The sequence below is a fragment of the Epinephelus lanceolatus genome, chromosome 5, assembly GCF_041903045.1.
Source record: "Epinephelus lanceolatus isolate andai-2023 chromosome 5, ASM4190304v1, whole genome shotgun sequence".
NCBI lineage: Eukaryota > Metazoa > Chordata > Actinopteri > Perciformes > Serranidae > Epinephelus > Epinephelus lanceolatus.
This window is the reverse complement of record NC_135738.1, coordinates 31,022,321-31,038,364: the sequence shown is the minus strand read 5'-3', so window position 1 is coordinate 31,038,364 and position 16,044 is coordinate 31,022,321. Positions and strand designations below refer to the sequence as shown.

General features: G+C 42.1%; 2 protein-coding genes across 3 annotated transcripts; one reads left to right on the top strand and one right to left on the bottom strand.

Annotated features, from left to right (window-relative positions):
* Positions 1 to 8: 8 nt before the first annotated feature.
* Positions 9 to 10,502, bottom strand: cnot2 (CCR4-NOT transcription complex, subunit 2). 2 transcript variants are annotated; one of them, XM_033634925.2, is made up of 15 exons: positions 10,369 to 10,502; positions 9,123 to 9,251; positions 8,941 to 9,034; positions 8,580 to 8,727; positions 8,258 to 8,440; positions 8,032 to 8,111; positions 7,422 to 7,547; positions 7,052 to 7,176; positions 6,784 to 6,901; positions 6,264 to 6,420; positions 4,110 to 4,171; positions 3,675 to 3,724; positions 3,468 to 3,568; positions 1,574 to 1,718; positions 9 to 1,480 (listed from the first exon to the last, which is right to left on the bottom strand). In XM_033634925.2, exons 2-15 carry the CDS (start codon positions 9,237 to 9,239, stop codon positions 1,394 to 1,396), a joined length of 1,593 nt encoding a protein of 530 aa, XP_033490816.1. In that variant the 5' UTR covers positions 9,240 to 9,251; positions 10,369 to 10,502; the 3' UTR covers positions 9 to 1,393. The 2 variants fall into 2 exon arrangements, with proteins under 2 accessions (XP_033490816.1, XP_033490817.1); XM_033634926.2 differs by having other exon boundaries at positions 8,941 to 9,013.
* A 3,163-nt stretch (positions 10,503 to 13,665) lies between these two features.
* lrrc10 (leucine rich repeat containing 10) lies at positions 13,666 to 14,833 on the top strand. The gene has a single exon (XM_033636001.2). It carries the CDS (start codon positions 13,782 to 13,784, stop codon positions 14,604 to 14,606), a length of 825 nt encoding a protein of 274 aa, XP_033491892.1. The 5' UTR covers positions 13,666 to 13,781; the 3' UTR covers positions 14,607 to 14,833.
* Positions 14,834 to 16,044: the final 1,211 nt, after the last annotated feature.

Below are 16,044 nucleotides of genomic sequence, written 5' to 3'. Positions count from 1 at the left end.
AGTGGTTCAGGAAAGCCTTTTCTGCTTTAATACAAAGAAAAGAAGCTTTTAACTTCAGAAAATACAAGATTGGTCTGGATTTTTTTCTCTCCTCAATTTGTCATTTTTCCGTTTCCTATGAAATGCTGTTCACGGCTGTTCAAACAGCTTGAAATGAAATACATCCCTTCTTTTGCTTTGGGCTCCAAACTCTGGGGGGATGATCTCCATGTTTATTTTTTCTTGTTTTGTTGTTTTTTTTTTGCTGAGAATCAGGCCTTTCCTTAAATGACGTTTTATTTTTGTATTATTTCGATGTTAAGTGCCCGCAGTGCCATGTGACACCCTGTCCAGCAGATCCAGAAATGTCCTGTTGCGTCCACATATTGCATCCATGCTCACCTCATAAAAACGAGGTACAAGGCAGGGCAAAATTTCTTCCAAAATAGATGTCATATATATATATACATACACATATATATATATATATAGCAATCATATATACACATTCGTACATACATATACTAATTTATGTGATGCAAAGAAACAAAAAATGTACACATTTCTTACAAAATTGTAACAAAGACTGGAAAGTGTTTTGTTTGCTCTGGAGCAACGTTGTGTCGCTGTTTAGCCTCTGCGAGGATTCGTCCACATTCGTGGGAACCAAAAGTAGTCTCCCAAAATTTGTGTCCATGTTCAACTGGCACAGAATTCACAGCGAGAGACGGACAGAGGGAGAAACAGAGGATGAGACAGAAAACAGTTCGGTGGTGCAAACACAGAGGTTGGAATCAATGTAAATGGAAGGAAGGGAAAAAAATGGGTGAGATGAAAAGGGATGCATGTGGAAACGTTGCATGAACCCCCCAACCCATTTAAACAAAAAAAAAAAAGAAAAGAAAAGGAAAAAAAAAATATCAGGGAGTGTTCACATAAAAAAAATCACAAACAAATTTTGTGTTCTTTTATTACTAAATATAGTGCAACAATAAACATTGCATTTCTTTCACCCTTTCACTTGCGTCTGAGGATGTGAACTTTCCTCGCCTTGTTTCTGTTCGGAACACCTGGCGTAAACCTTGTTCTGTCACTGTCCTGTGCCACAAGGTCAGTCCTCCGTTCTAAAAGAAAACTTCAGAGGCTTCAGAGACGTAAACATAACACAGACCCTGCTCAAAACAAGACAAAAAACCCAGGAGGAACATAAAGAATAAAAACAGAACAAGTGTTGGTGTTTTGGGCAGCATGTAATTTTGGAAAGGCAGGGCAGTTTTGATGGTGGCTGACGCCCCCGCAGTCGGATAGCCAAATCCTCGAGGAATAAAAACCAAGCTGTGTGAACCACAGCACCCCCTCCTGGACAACAGTGTTATGTGCAGGAACCGCTGCGGCCCTTTGGACTGGTCGGGCCTTAGAAGGCCTGCTGGGCTGGGTTGTAGTTGAATGTTGTTGGCACGTGTGGCCTCTCTTCCAGCTTGTCGTACTCCAGATGAAACTCCTTAGAGATGCAAACACAGTTTTAACTTGACGGGAAATGTTCGGTAAAACCTGATGCTATTTGCGAAGGTGCAGCGGAAAGACAGATTCTTACCTTGGCTACTTTCCTCCAGTTAAGACAATCAAAAAAGTAGTAGGTTCCCCTCTCGTAGGTGTTGGTCTTCAGTGTAGGCTCCATGCCGGGTGCCCTTGTTATCCAAACCCGCTCCTCTTTGTGGTACCTCCAGTCCCGGTTAAAGCTGGAGAGTGAAGTTATGAACAAGGAATAAGGAAAAAAGAATTTTAAAGGGTGTACTATGCAGGATTTTCCTCAAACACAATGTACAGACTCATCCCTCTCAGTCATCACTTAGGATCCACTGGAAGTGCGCAGCGGTGTATTAATCTGCAGAGACTCTGTCCTTTACCTGTTCTTATCTTGCTGTGTTCGGGACAGCCCGAGATACAACACTCAGGTGATGTCAGGACTTAACATAAACCTAGCGACCAGGTGCCACACCGTAAGCAGCATACATCCAAGAGCAAGCTATGAAAATCTTGGACACAGCACCGAAAAACTGCAAATAAAGTGAGGTGAAACGCCAAGACAAAGCTAGGGTTGGCTTTCACTTTCGCTGGCAATACTGTTTACAAACAGGGTCCGACAATTCCTGCATAGTAAACCTTTAACCCCAGGAACCTTAAAAAAAACCACATGAATCAAAGCTTCACTCTAAAGCCAGGGTTCCCACAGTCAGGGAAAGACTAGAAAAGTCATAGGATTTCACAATCTTGTTTTCCAGGCCTGGAGAAGTCATGAAATCAGTAATATCCTTGAACATTTTGGAAAAGTCATGGAATTTTTTCATTGTTGAAGTAGTTGTTTAAATTGCTTCTTAAATCTTATCAGTTCAAAAAAGCTTTAAATTTATTTTAGCACAATGTTTATTTTATATGTCTTATTTGATTATTGTTATTGTTATTATCTTGTATTATCAACGGTTATTGTATTCTTTTACTTTTGTATGATTCTAATTGTTTGATTCGATATACCTCAGTGCAGACTACAGGGCGATTTGGTGCCGACTTTGCTTATCTTCTTCAGTGATGGTATTTTATCGTTATTTTATTTGTACTGTGCTTTGTATTTCTTGAAATTGCCTGCTTTTATTTGCAAAAATCTGGGACCAACAATGTTGGTCCCCCCTTGCACAGTTGTCTAGTTCAATTGTGCTAAATAAATAAATCAAATCAATCAAATCTGAAGCACTTTGTAACTTTGTTTTGAAAAGCACTTTATCAATTATGACGGTCCATGAAATGTAAAATAAGGCAAATTTATTTCCTGCAGCTGTTGACATAACGTAGCTCTAACACTTCTTCACTTCTTCATTTTCTCCTTGCATTCTGTCTCTCCCTCCATGTCTGCCAGCTAGCTGGAATTATGTCTGAATAAACTTTAAATGTTACACGTTTGTAGGACAAGAAACTTAACGTTGTGACAGTGTCATGTAACATGTTTCCATACCAGGTGTTATACCGCTTTTTTTAAATTAGGGACAATGTATTGACTGTGCCCGTAGTTTGAAGTTGTCTTTATGAAGTGAACATGACCAAATATAAGAGATTGAAAAAGGCTGCTGTTCAATATTTATACTATAATTAACATTTGGCGGTAAGTATTGTCTACAGTTCTGTTTGTGTTATACATTGTGAATGGTAATGGAAATTTTATTCTGGGTCCTTGAAAAGTCATGGAAAGGTTCGGAAATTTTGTCCATGAAACTGTTTGGAAGCCAAGTACAGAGGGATGAGCTGCTGAAAGCTTGCCACAAACTTAAATAGCTATTATTAACTAACTTTAAATGGACTTGAAAACACCTGTCAACAATGTCCAGATAGAGAAAAACACCATCGAACTTAAATAGACACTATTTATGGTGTGAATTTAACAGTTATGATAGACAACATTTATGCAGCAGTAACCATTCATAAGATGAAGTACTCACAGCTCGACAGCTGCCAGAAGCTGTAGCAGGTCTCCACCATTCATGTAGTACAGGTAGAACAACAGGTCCTCACCATATCGTGCCAGTTTAATTGCAGCCAACTGGAATCAGGACAGCAAAGAGTACAGATAATTAGTTTTGTACCCACATACACTACCTGATGACTGCAGCCACTTATTGTATCAATGTTCTGGTGCTTATACTTACCTTGTCCCTTATGTGGATATTTGTTAAGTATTCAGACGGGACGTGGAAGTCTGAAAAGGCAAGAGCAAGCAAGAGTGACTAAAACAACATTAAAATCACGATTCAATACAAAAACATCCACGTGTGAATGTTTTGTAAGATGAGCTCTCTTCTTATTGAATGCCTCCTCTCTTAGAATCGACTGCCAGCTGTTCTGTACTAACAAATCACACTGATACCGTTCAGAAGAGACAAACCACATTTTGAAGCTTACCCCTCATCTCCCTTTCGGTCTATATCAATACTCAACATGTCATCATAAAAATGTCTTCAGACTGGCTCAGACTCTGCCAAATCTTAAAAGCTAATCAGGACTGCCAAATGCTCACTAAATTAAGGCGATTATAAAACATTAAAAAGTCATACTCCCCCACATACTTCACATTAATGTCTTACCAATGTCTTGAGGTCGACAAGGTGATGAGGCCCAAGGAGAGGCGAACTTGGGGTACAAGTTTCTGTCGGGAAAGAAAGTTGCAGTAAGTTCTTGTCACTGTGAACATCAAAACAGAACATTTGCTAGACACAGTTTAGATAAATTAAAAGGTATCAGAACAAACTAACAAAACAAGAATGAGTCAGACCAATGCACTGATATGGAAAAACACAGTCAGTACTTTTAAAATTGCCAATAATGATCATGGACCTCATGAAACCAGTGTTCTACTGATATTTTGGGGATTTTTTTGGCTAAAAGGTGTTGTGTATTGTTGTGTAAATCTTAATTGTCTATTACAGTTTGGTATCTTGAGTATCATTTGTCTTTTAAGCTGGAGTCTGCAGTTTTATTGGGCAAAAATACCAAAATAAACTTTGAGCATAATATAATTCAAGTGGTCTGAGAGAACTTTGCCCCTCCTCTTGGCTCTGTTCTTTGGCTTGAGAAAATCTAGGCCATGACGAGAGGCTTTGGACAATCACAGGTCATTTTAGAGAGAGACGGTATTCCTATTAGTTGTTCTACAAATCATATGCATATGCACATCTCATTGGTTAAAGCCTGATTCCATGCAGAGAATCCTGAAGATGCTATTCCAGCATTGTGGCAGGAACAAAACTGCAAAGTAGCCCAAAAAAAGAAAACTGACTTATCAAAAAGAGAGTGAAGAGAGTTTGACAAACAAATAAAACAAAATACATGTCAATATCAGAGGAGCATTTCAGAGATGGACAGAAAATGTTGCTACTAGTGTAGCCTTTTGCTAACCAGAGCTAAAGGTTCACAGCTGCGGCCTCAAGTTCATGTTTATGCAGCTAACACAAGCTCCTGTGTGTGTCCTCTGCCTCCCCTTCTGCCACTACAGGCCATCTCGCCACAAGAGAAAGCAGCAGCTCCGGAGATGAACCCTCAGTCAGAGGCCACAGCAAGCTGAGTCTAGCCGGTGGAAACTCCAGCTCTGAGAGACTGGACGGCCCTGACTCATCATCAGATTAGCAAACTTTCTGTTGCTGCCGTCACACAGGTTAGACCCAGCACTGCCACTGGCCACCAGTACTGGGAGGGTTACACTGGCTGAATTCAAGCCACTACAGCTGTTGACCAAAGGTGCGTCTCCCAAGCTGCTGCCTGCTCTCCTCCTGGGGAGGCAGTCTAAAGCCGCAGAAAGCAAAGTGGACAGGCTGTGGAGTGGTTAGCTAGCTAATTCTGGTCTCTTCGGTCTGATAAACAGTGAGAGCTCTACAGTGAAATAAAATCAAATAAACCAATGGGTTACTGTATGACCAGCTTTCATATGCAGGGTCTCCGCACATTTTCATTGACAAAATATTAAATTCTTCCATGACTTTTGAAGAACACATCGCACATCCTTGTGCCATTTGTCTGGCATTTTTCAAACATATCAGATTCAAACTCCATTCAAACATGATTTCAGCTAGCTGGCATTCAAAGAGGGAGAGACAACGGCAGGAAAAAACTGACGAAACGTATGTAATAGTAAATAAAACGCTGTCACACATCGACGCATATTAGAGCTACATTATGTTGACAGCTACAGAAAATTAATTTGCTGTTATGTTACATTACTTGGAAAGTTATCCGTGGAAGATTATTATAACAATTTCATTATATACAGTAAAATTCAACGATTTTCCTAAAATTTTTAATGATTTTGACTAATTCCGTGAAAATGTGATTGTGAAATTCCATGACTTTTCCAGGTTTTTTTTTAGGACCGTGGGAACCCTGCAAATGCCTGTGGTCATCAGGTGGCTTAGGACAGAGGGAGAGGTGCAGAGTCAAGAGCCAAATCTGTCTCTGTGTAAAAATGTACTAGTAAAAAAGGAGGGCCAAGTGGTCCTGGTACAGACCAAAGGCAGAGTTTAACTAAGATGTGTTTGGTGAAAAGGAAAGCTGGGCAAATGCCACTGTAACCATGGTAACCATCTGTGCCTGCAGCATGTATTATAGGTCATGTAACATTTAAATGGGCTACTGATTTTAATTAGTGGACTATTGATTAATTAATCCCCTTTTCATTTGTTGAACATATACCCACTGGCTAATGACATCTGACAGTTACTGTATTCAGGGTAGAGGGGCTGTCTTACTCTGGTGAGTTTAAGTTGAGTCCCAGTGTTGTGAGGTCACTTCCTAGCGCCAGATGGACCATCCCCGGATCAGTCTCTGCTGCCCGGATAAACGTCAACAGGCCAATCATGCCGAATTGGTCTGTCACCATTCCTGAGGGAATGTTCGTCACCCGACCTGCAGCAGCAGCAGGATAATTCAGAGCTCAACAAACTGCTGAAACTGGGCTGTGAACTGCAGTTAATACTTACTGTCAATACATTACCTCCTTATTTCTAACCCACACTTTTAGCACGCTTTGGAGAGCAAACCAAGTCCATTATTTTTTAACAAGTGATGGGTCACAAACAGACTAATGGAAAGATGATGATGGTCTGTATCACACTGAACATATTGTTTTGGTTTCCTCACTGCAGCCCATCCAATAATTATCTAACCCCAAATGCAGGCTCGAGAGCCCAACTGCCTCACCCAAGTTGTGCGATTAAGAAGGGATGTCTCAGTGGAATTGGAGCGATACGATTGGCTGAGAGGTCTCACCATCGGGCAACACCTGGATCCCTTTCTTCTGGTTGTTGTTCTGTGCTGAGGCCGTCTTGTCTCCAGGGAACTTCGGCCCATCTGCATTGGATGTGCTCTTGCTTGTGGAGTTCAAGTTCTGAAAAACAAAGAAGATCAGTTTTAAACACAGATAAATAAAACATGTGAGTTCACGATAAATAATTCTCCTTGATGTGTGACCTAGACACACAAAACAAAAGATATCCTGTCAGACTGTGCTGAAGCATCAGCAGTGGTTCACACTTACAGTTTTGCTGTCATCGTTGTTCAACGTGGGGTCCTTATAGTTTGGGCCAGGCAGTGCGGGGAAGTCCTCGTTATGGATGGAGAAATCCTGTGTCTGTTCAGTTGATGGCTTCGTCACCATGCCAACTTGATGATGATAACGAACACAGAGAAGTAGATATTACAATTCCCCAAGGTGTAATGAGCAATATATTACAACAAATGGGTATCATAAGCTATTCTTGTTTTACTGATGTGCATTAAAACAAAGCCTTGGTTTGTATTATGAACCCAATCAAGAAGCTAAAATCCATTTCCTCTTACAGGGGAGTCTACGTCTTACAGCTTAATGTGTATAAAAATAAGACACTTTCTCCAGCCTAATGGCTTACCATAAGGAGCCCGTCCAGCTAGTGGGTTGAGCACTGGTGTTGGGTTTCCAGTCCCTTCTCTCCGACTCCTGTCTGCTAACGCAGGGAAGTCGGAGAGATCCAGTCCCGTTACATTTTCACTCCCGTCTGCAGTAACAGGAGGTTAGAGACTTGTGTTATGTAATATTACCTTCAGCTGAAATATATGAAGATAAAGCCCTCACCTAACTAACCCCTGCTGACGAAACATGGTAGTTACTCACCGTCTGTTTCAGCAGTCAAATATAAATCAACGCCTTTACAGAAATTAATTTCACACATAACGGAATACCCAAAAAATACCCAGATTTTTCAAAAGAGCCTGATCAGTTTAAACTGATTTTCAGTCTGACCTGTTGCTGCCTGCATCTAAAAGTGGTTGTGCTTCCTGCGTCACAAAAATACTCTTGACTGCATTTATCAGTGAACAAAGTTATCTTGTGCAAGGTGCATTTATGAAATGTAATTCTCACTGATGTTTTTTGTGGAATTTATTCTTTTAATATCCAATATAAACACAGGAGTTTTTGTTTAAATAAAACCCCAAACTAATAATCCATTGGTGTACCCACCTAGGATAAAACACACTAACCTGTGCCATTGAAGATGTTGCTTGATAATGAGTTGTTCATCCCGAAAGCCTGATTGCGGTTCATACCAAACCCTGACATGCTGCACAGACAAAAGAAAACCAAAAGAAATGATAAGGCCAGCTTCCATAAGTTTCCTTAGAATGAAAAACTATATCATGAACTGAAGAGGACAAAAAGAACAGCAGGTCTCTCCTAGGACAAGTGAGTTATGCAGGATCCGTCTACCTGTTTATGGTGAAGGGCTGGCGTGCTTGCTGCTGTTTGGGCATACAGATGATACTTGGCGAGCTGCGGTTGGGGCTGCCCAGCCCTGAGCTGCCCATACTATTGGTCCTGCCGCTCATCCCAATGCCTTGACCGACCTGAGAGTGGTTCAGCATGTTCCTTGTGTTCATCGGCAATGTCCCCCTGTTAAAACATCATCAGGTCTGATTTAGCGGATTTGATCGTCATATCAACCATCATTTCTATTTCCAGTTACTTATGGTTGTAAACCATGCAAGTATGAATCCAAACAGATGCTGCAAGCTCACAAAAAAGTACACACCTGCTTGGTGATGGAGGGGTGTGGAGGGACATGGTGGGGACCCCTGTTGTGGGGGTGATATGACTTGGTAACTGTGTGCCTTGCGTTAGATTTCGATTTAACTGAGGCGTACTGTTCCCCATGCCCCTTACCGAGAACCCGAGTGCACCTGAAGAAAGACACAGAAGAAGAATGGGGTGGGGGGGACAAGCACTGTCAGACAACCTAGTGAATTCATCTGCAAAATGTCCCACATTCAAACTTTCAGTAGCTTTCAGGTTTTATTAGCAATAGTTCTCCATAAAACCTACACTCATAATCGATATAATATATCTGCATGTGGAAAAACTGCTATGTGAGTGACTGTAGAAAACACACTTACTTTGTGGACCGTACAAACTTGCACCAAGCTGCGACAGCTGACCCGACGACGACGGCGAGGGAGAGGACAGCATCTGGAGGAAAACATTTGAGGACTATTAAGAGTAAGATAACTAGAAAAAGACTCCTCAAGTATCAAGTCAAGAAATGACAGAAGTGTGCAGATATGTGGACAAAACTCACATCTTTTTCCGACCGATGTGGGAACATCGACGGCTGGCTGTAGTACATGCTTTCATCGGAAAAGTCGTTATCGACTACCTCGACGAACTCTACAAATTTCTTTCTAGCACCAAACATGCCTTTTGTCACCTGAAGAGAGAGAATAGATGCTGTTAAAAATGTGCAAGGGAAAAAAGTTTGGCAAGAGGTAAAGAAATGGACAAACATACATTTCACAGTGATGTTCACATTGCTATCTGATTCCTCTTCAAAACCAAATGTTGAAAATATCTCTGTTAATCCATCTAAGTTTCACGTCAAGTTATTGTACAATATTTGACAACCTTTGTTTTTTTTTACAATATTGACAGCACTGGAAAGTTTTGTTTTCTGCATCTGGTTGCTCCAGCAGTTCACTGACACTACATATCCCTAGTATCTAATCAACTTTTTATACAAGAGAAAAGGATTTTCCATGAGTGCATCTTTAAATCAAATGGTAAACTCTGGATGCATCATTTACTCTCATTTATTTGTGGATCACTGTGACATATTTGGCATCTTGGGGTTGTTAAAATAAAGTTTTGAACAGTGAGTGTCTACTTTGTAGTCATGTGCCCGCATAAAGGAAGAACATGCTGAACTTCTGTAACATTATAAACTATTTATCTTATCCATAACTTGTTATATAAACCAGCTGACAGCAGGACTAACCTCTAATATTCTCCCTGTTAAACCACTATGGCTCACAGTACGTCTTAAAAGCTTAATAGTTACCTAATTTGACTCTGTTGAGTAAATTAACATCAGCAATGCTAACATGCTAGTTAGCCAACAGTAGTGTAGTTCGCTACCGTTAGCAGGCTACGCGCTTGTAATCAATCTATGTTAGCTTAGCTAGCTTAACGTCAGCTCGCAACCAGGCAGCCTTCACAGGGAGCTAAGTACCACAACATACCGACACCTTACAACCCCCAAACACCCTGACATAGCTAACAAGCAGCAGTTACTATAAGGCAGTCATTTGGGCCCTCTCTGCCTCCATATATCCACAGTCAGCTGTCCGTTTTCTCGGCTCAGTTTACGCTCCGCTTGCAGCCAACAGCAGTAGCAGGCAGCCCAGCAGCGACAATCTGCCGGAGCTAAAGGCTAAAGACTCGCTCCGTATCGACACGGAGGGACACAGCGACATAAACCGCTCATGCTGAAAGCTTAAATGTGACCCGAGCCGACTTAATATGACGATAAATAAGCAAAATATCCTCACCGCATCAATTTCCCTTCTCTACGTTAGATCCAAGATGGCTGTGTGTATTCTCAATCGAAAGAGCTATAGCCTTTACCCTCTGACCTTACAACCTGCTGACCACTTCCGTACACAAAACTGAACATGTCAGAAAGTGAACTCCATCAGTCCCACAGGGTGCTGAGCAGTCACCAACGACAGTGCGAAAAAACTGCCATATAAATATAATGTACATTTTGCCTGTGAATATGCATAAAGGCACGTCTGTCAAGCCTCTGCCTCCCTCCTGTGATCATAAGGTGTCTTGCAGTATATGAATATATGTGCTGTCTATAGCTGCAGTCACTACAGAGGATGCCTCTGTCAGCATTAATGTCAAATTATTCAGATCATTCAGATTTGTTTAACTTTTTAAGTCTGTGACATTGGCACCAGAGTAGGCCCACTGTTTTTGCAGATTTCTCTGGGCCTAACCAACAAGGTAAATTGGGCAACTGCCCTGGGGCCCCAGAACTCCAGGGACCCCCAAAACTCCTGGTTCACTGGATTTGTGCTAAATTAACTAAAACATTGTTTGGTAGTATATACGACTAAAACACAATGCCAGTTAACATAATAAGGACAAGGGGCCCTGTGTCAAAATACAAGCTACCTTTATGACCTTGTGCTTACATGTTGCATATTCCTACATTTATATTAAGTGTCACACAGCAAATCTGGGGTCAGGTAGTTTTCCCACCATAGAAAACAGCACAGAAACACGGGCGGATTATGAGACAATGGGCCCCTGGGTACTGATATGCAAAAGGCCCCACCGTGTCTCCTACATAGGAGCAAGACACACAGAGTTTGTGGTGTTTTTGTCTCTTTTGTTGTTGTATTGTGCCTCTTTAGTCATTTCAACACTGCCTGTTCAAGGTGAGAATATCATGCCGTAATGCCGTCTCATAGTAATGAATATATGGTACTGTCGTGGAATGGGGGGACAGAGTTGTCTCGCCTTTAACCTTTAATGGGAGGTAGTAACAGTGCCAAAACCGTGTCTGTATAAATAGGACACCCAGCAGGCTACCATAGGCAGGACAGGTGTGATGTTCTGACAACATATCATGCGTGCCACCCAACGGCAGGAGATCTTGAAAATAGCTGTTAGCAGTTAGCAGCTAACTCGACAAAGAAAAACAGCAGCCAAAAGTGTCTGCAAATTGGTAAATGAGTTTCAGGAGCTTCTTACCCTCCAAGCAAATGACAAAATCAGCCGCCATATTACAGGGATGGTAAATGATTTGTATTGCCATGTTTATGCCATTGTTATTGTTTATAAAGTGCTACTGATGCATATGTTTTATGTCACACTAGAGGCTTATGTTACGTCACGCCTGTTACAACTCTTTTGATGCTGGCATGCTGTCTAAAATCACACTGGAATGGAATGACGTCACCATCATTTGGTTCTGTGTAAAAATGCAAAGGCGGCATAAAGAAGGGACTTTGTAGCGGGCCTGTTAAAAGGGCTTTTGTGGTTGTTTTTCCCCTTTTTGTAGATATTTTGTGCCCTTTTTTCATATCCTGTGCATCTCTTTGGTTGGTATGTGTTAATTTGAGTGTTGCAGGTGAAGGCCAGTGGGGTCACTGACTTTTTGGACCCCTGGGCCTGTGCCCATCCATGCACACAGAAAGTGGTGGCTTAAGGGTTCCTTTTATTACCACATTTGGATTGGAGTGACCATAGCATCTCTGCCTGTCAGCTTTCTGGTTTAATTTTAGAATCACCCGCTATTAGGCTAACTGCAGCTATTATGATTGAACTTGAAGGCTCATTCTTAACTTTGGAATTATCAGCATTTTATAGACTTTTTTTACAGCAGACATTTTGACTTGTCATCGCAGCAAAAGCAGGTCAAAGATGATATTAATGATGGCATTGTTGCATTAAGTGCTCCGGTAATCACCTAATAGGACAATTAATTACACCTGTCCTTTTCCTGCTATGACATATCAACATATCTGCCTTGAACAGGCCCTACCATGGCAGTCACATGGCTGTTTTTGTGTGCTTGGTGTGGGTTGTACTATTGCCTGTTTGAGGCCCCCAGGCAGCGAGTGGATAAGCAGAAGGACAAGTGCTAAAAACAGTCTGCCAGTGAGTGAAAACAGACAAGGGGCAACCGTTGTTTGATAAGGAAAATGAAATTCCTTTTCTGCTTTATCTAGTTGGAAAATAGCCCTAATGAAGGTATGCACGATAGCATAGAAAATCACACCTCAGGCAGGCAGGGATGACGTGACACTTCATACACACCAGGACTTAGACTCCACCAAGAAAGATAAATTATAGAAATTAGAGAAATTATATTCTTAAGTGAAAACTTTATGCTTTCATGGAAAACAAAAACATGAGCACGTGCATTTTCGATGCTTATGGCACTGAAGTCTTGACTCAGCAATAACCACACAGTTGATGTTCATGCAGTTAAAAAGTGTCGTTGGCAAAACACAGACCTACAGAGCCATACACCCCTCAGTACACCTCTTAGTTTTCCCTGGAACCTGTAACTTCATGTCCCTTCTCTGCACCCTATAATTTACAACAGTCTAAGTCAGAGCAAAACACTCTCTTTGGTCTCCCCTCACACACTGACAAATTCTTGAGATTATTCCACAGCACGGGCCCACTTGACTGGCCCGGTGGCACAGACCCAGAATTGTGTCTGGGACGATTAAAACAGAATGTAAATGACCTTCGCTGCTCTTTGATCACAAAGCTTCTTATGCTTTGCACCGTGCCCCTCCCTGTCTCTCTCTCTCTCCCACCTCTGTCATCTCACAGAAGAAGGGGGGAAAGTCATTAGGCACAAATGGGGAGGAGAGAGTAGCTAGTGGTTGCTATTGCCATAAGAGTCAGGGCAAAGCTCAGAGCCACTGAGAGATAGTGAGAGGACTGTACTGGGGAATATCTGCCCAGGGAATACAATACGTTTTCAGCCCATTAAGTTGGATAAACAAATGGCTTACTGTAGGAGTTGCTGAGAGTCATGGACATCAGCAGGAAAACAGCAGGAAAGTAGGTGTTTTTCAATTCGCATCATTATCATCTAATGCTTATTATGTTTTCTGTTTCCTTGTTGATGCTTGTTTTCATTGTGAATAAATCGCCAGCATGGCTTTTATGACAAAAGGTTTTAGCTCAGCATCATATTTATGTAACTGATGCTACATGCAGCGTCTTATGTTGATGCAGTATCACACAGATGCATTTCACTGTTGCAAACTTTTGTTTCCCTCAAGATCAATAACTCCAGAGGGGCGGTGGAGGAGCGTTAATGGGATGCCATGATATTTGCTTGAAGACGCCAACAGCTTTACCTCAGAGCAACCCTTGTCTGGGACTAAATTGATGTGGAGGTCCAGTGGTGTGTCAGAGACTGGGCAAGATGGGTAACGCCATGCGAGGCGTCATCGCCTTCATTCCCTCAGAGCGCTGCCAACGCTTCCTAGTGGGGGACCTGAAGGAAATGCCCCTCGATCGGACCCTGGACCTGAGCAGCCGGCAGTTGCGTCGGATGCCTGCTGCTGCCTGCGTGTTCAATGAGCTGGTGAAGCTCTACCTGAGTGACAACAACCTCAGCAGCTTACCGGCTGAGCTGCAGGGCCTGAAGAAGCTGCAGCTCCTGGCGCTTGACTTTAACTGCTTTGAAGAGCTCCCTGCAGCTGTGTGCAGATTGCCCCAGCTCAGCATCCTTTACCTGGGTAACAACAGGCTCTACCGCCTCCCCAAGGAACTGAGAGAGCTCAAGGAACTCAGTACGCTGTGGCTGGAGACTAATTGCTTCACTGTCTTCCCTAAGGTGGTTTGTGAGCTCTCTAATCTCAAGACCCTACATCTTGGTTATAACCAGATACAGAGTTTACCAAAAGAGCTTGGAGGGCTGGAGGAGTTAAGAAGTATCTGGCTTGCTGGGAACCAGCTGACAGCGTTCCCTCCAGTGTTGCTGGAAATGCACTTACTAGCTGTCATTGATGTGGATCGGAACAGAATACGCTACTTCCCAGGCCTGTCTCACATGCAGGGGTTGAAACTTGTCATCTATGACCACAACCCCTGTGTTAATGCCCCGGCAGTGGCTGAAGGAGTCAGAAGAGTCGGGCGCTGGGCGGACAGCTCAGATGATGAGCAGGAAGATGACGGGTCAAAAGCAGTGAATGAGACTACAGCAGAGGTCACAGAAGTGCAACAGGAGGAGGAGCACAACATTTAGGGTCAAGGAACAAAATGACCTTAAGCTGTGGCGAGGCCTGGTGGGACAGTATGACGTTCAAGTGGAACACTTAACGCCAAGTGGTGTGTTGTACAGCAAGCCAATGGCATTTGCTCCATATATGGTAAAGCCAATTGTATGAGCTTAAAAATAAGACACAGAATTGTACAAAAATGTAGCTTGTGAAGGGGAAAACTTGAATTCTGAAATAAAAAATGTTTGACATATTTGGTTACTTACACTGTATGAATTTATAAAACTCTGTGTATGCCTATAAATGATTAGCTGCAACAACAGTGACACCGTCAATTCCTATTTGTTTCCAAACTATATTAATTTATTGTGCAAGCAGTGGTGCTCCCAGAAATTTTTCATAAAGGTGGCCACAGGGGGGCCACTGAAAATCAAAAGCCTAAAGCCATAACTGAATTTCAGAATTCTATTATGCTGAGGAAATATAAAGCCTAGTTGAACCTATATCAATATGGCAAATCCATAAAAGATATATTTTGGTTTCTTATCTTTTAATGAATACTACTAACTATCTAATGTGCATAGACATTTTAAGGTCCACAACAATCCTGTCTTAATGTGTTATGTATCTGTAAATACATGTTAGGTGATTAATTGTTCTTCAGATACGCTGGTTGTCCTTTTCCTTAAAAATGCAAATATACAGCCTTAATACATTGATTGCAAGGAGCAAAACATTCACTGGGAACAAGTCTACTCAAGTTTAAAAACACCACACAGAGGCCTCCAACTATTTTCACAAGACGAGCCCTGTGAGGGAGCCAGTAGCCCTTTTTACACAGACATTGTGCTGTAGAGCCGCTAAGAAGTCCCTTCTTTACGCCAACTTTGCATTTTTACACATCACCAAACAATGGCGACATCAGTCCTGCTCCAGTGTGTGATTTTAGACAGAATGCTGGCATCACGGTGCCACAGAGGCATCAGCAGTGCTTTATTAACAATCACATTGTCATTAATAATAACAATAACAATAATTTACCATCACTTACTGTCCCTGTGTTGGCTGATTTCATCCTCTGTTTGAAGGTTAAGGAGCTCCCCGACCTTATTGTTTTCCCAGTTTGCATACATTTGGGCTGCTGTTCTACTTTGAGTTAGCTGCTAACTGCTATCAGCTTCTTTTAAAAATCTCCCGGCAGTGGGTCGCACACACAACAGGTCATCAAAATGTCACACCCATCTTGGCCCCTTCCTGGCGGCTGCCCCTATTACATAGACGTTTTTTTGTGCTGTTACTTCCTCAGATGATGGCTTGAAGGCGAGACAACTCTGTCCCCCCATTCTGCAATTGCACCTTTTACACAGAATGGTAATGCGGCATAATGGCGTGAAATGCCTTCCTTGAAGAGGAAGTGTAAAAGGGTTAAAGAGACACAATACAATAACCACACCTGAAGAGGCA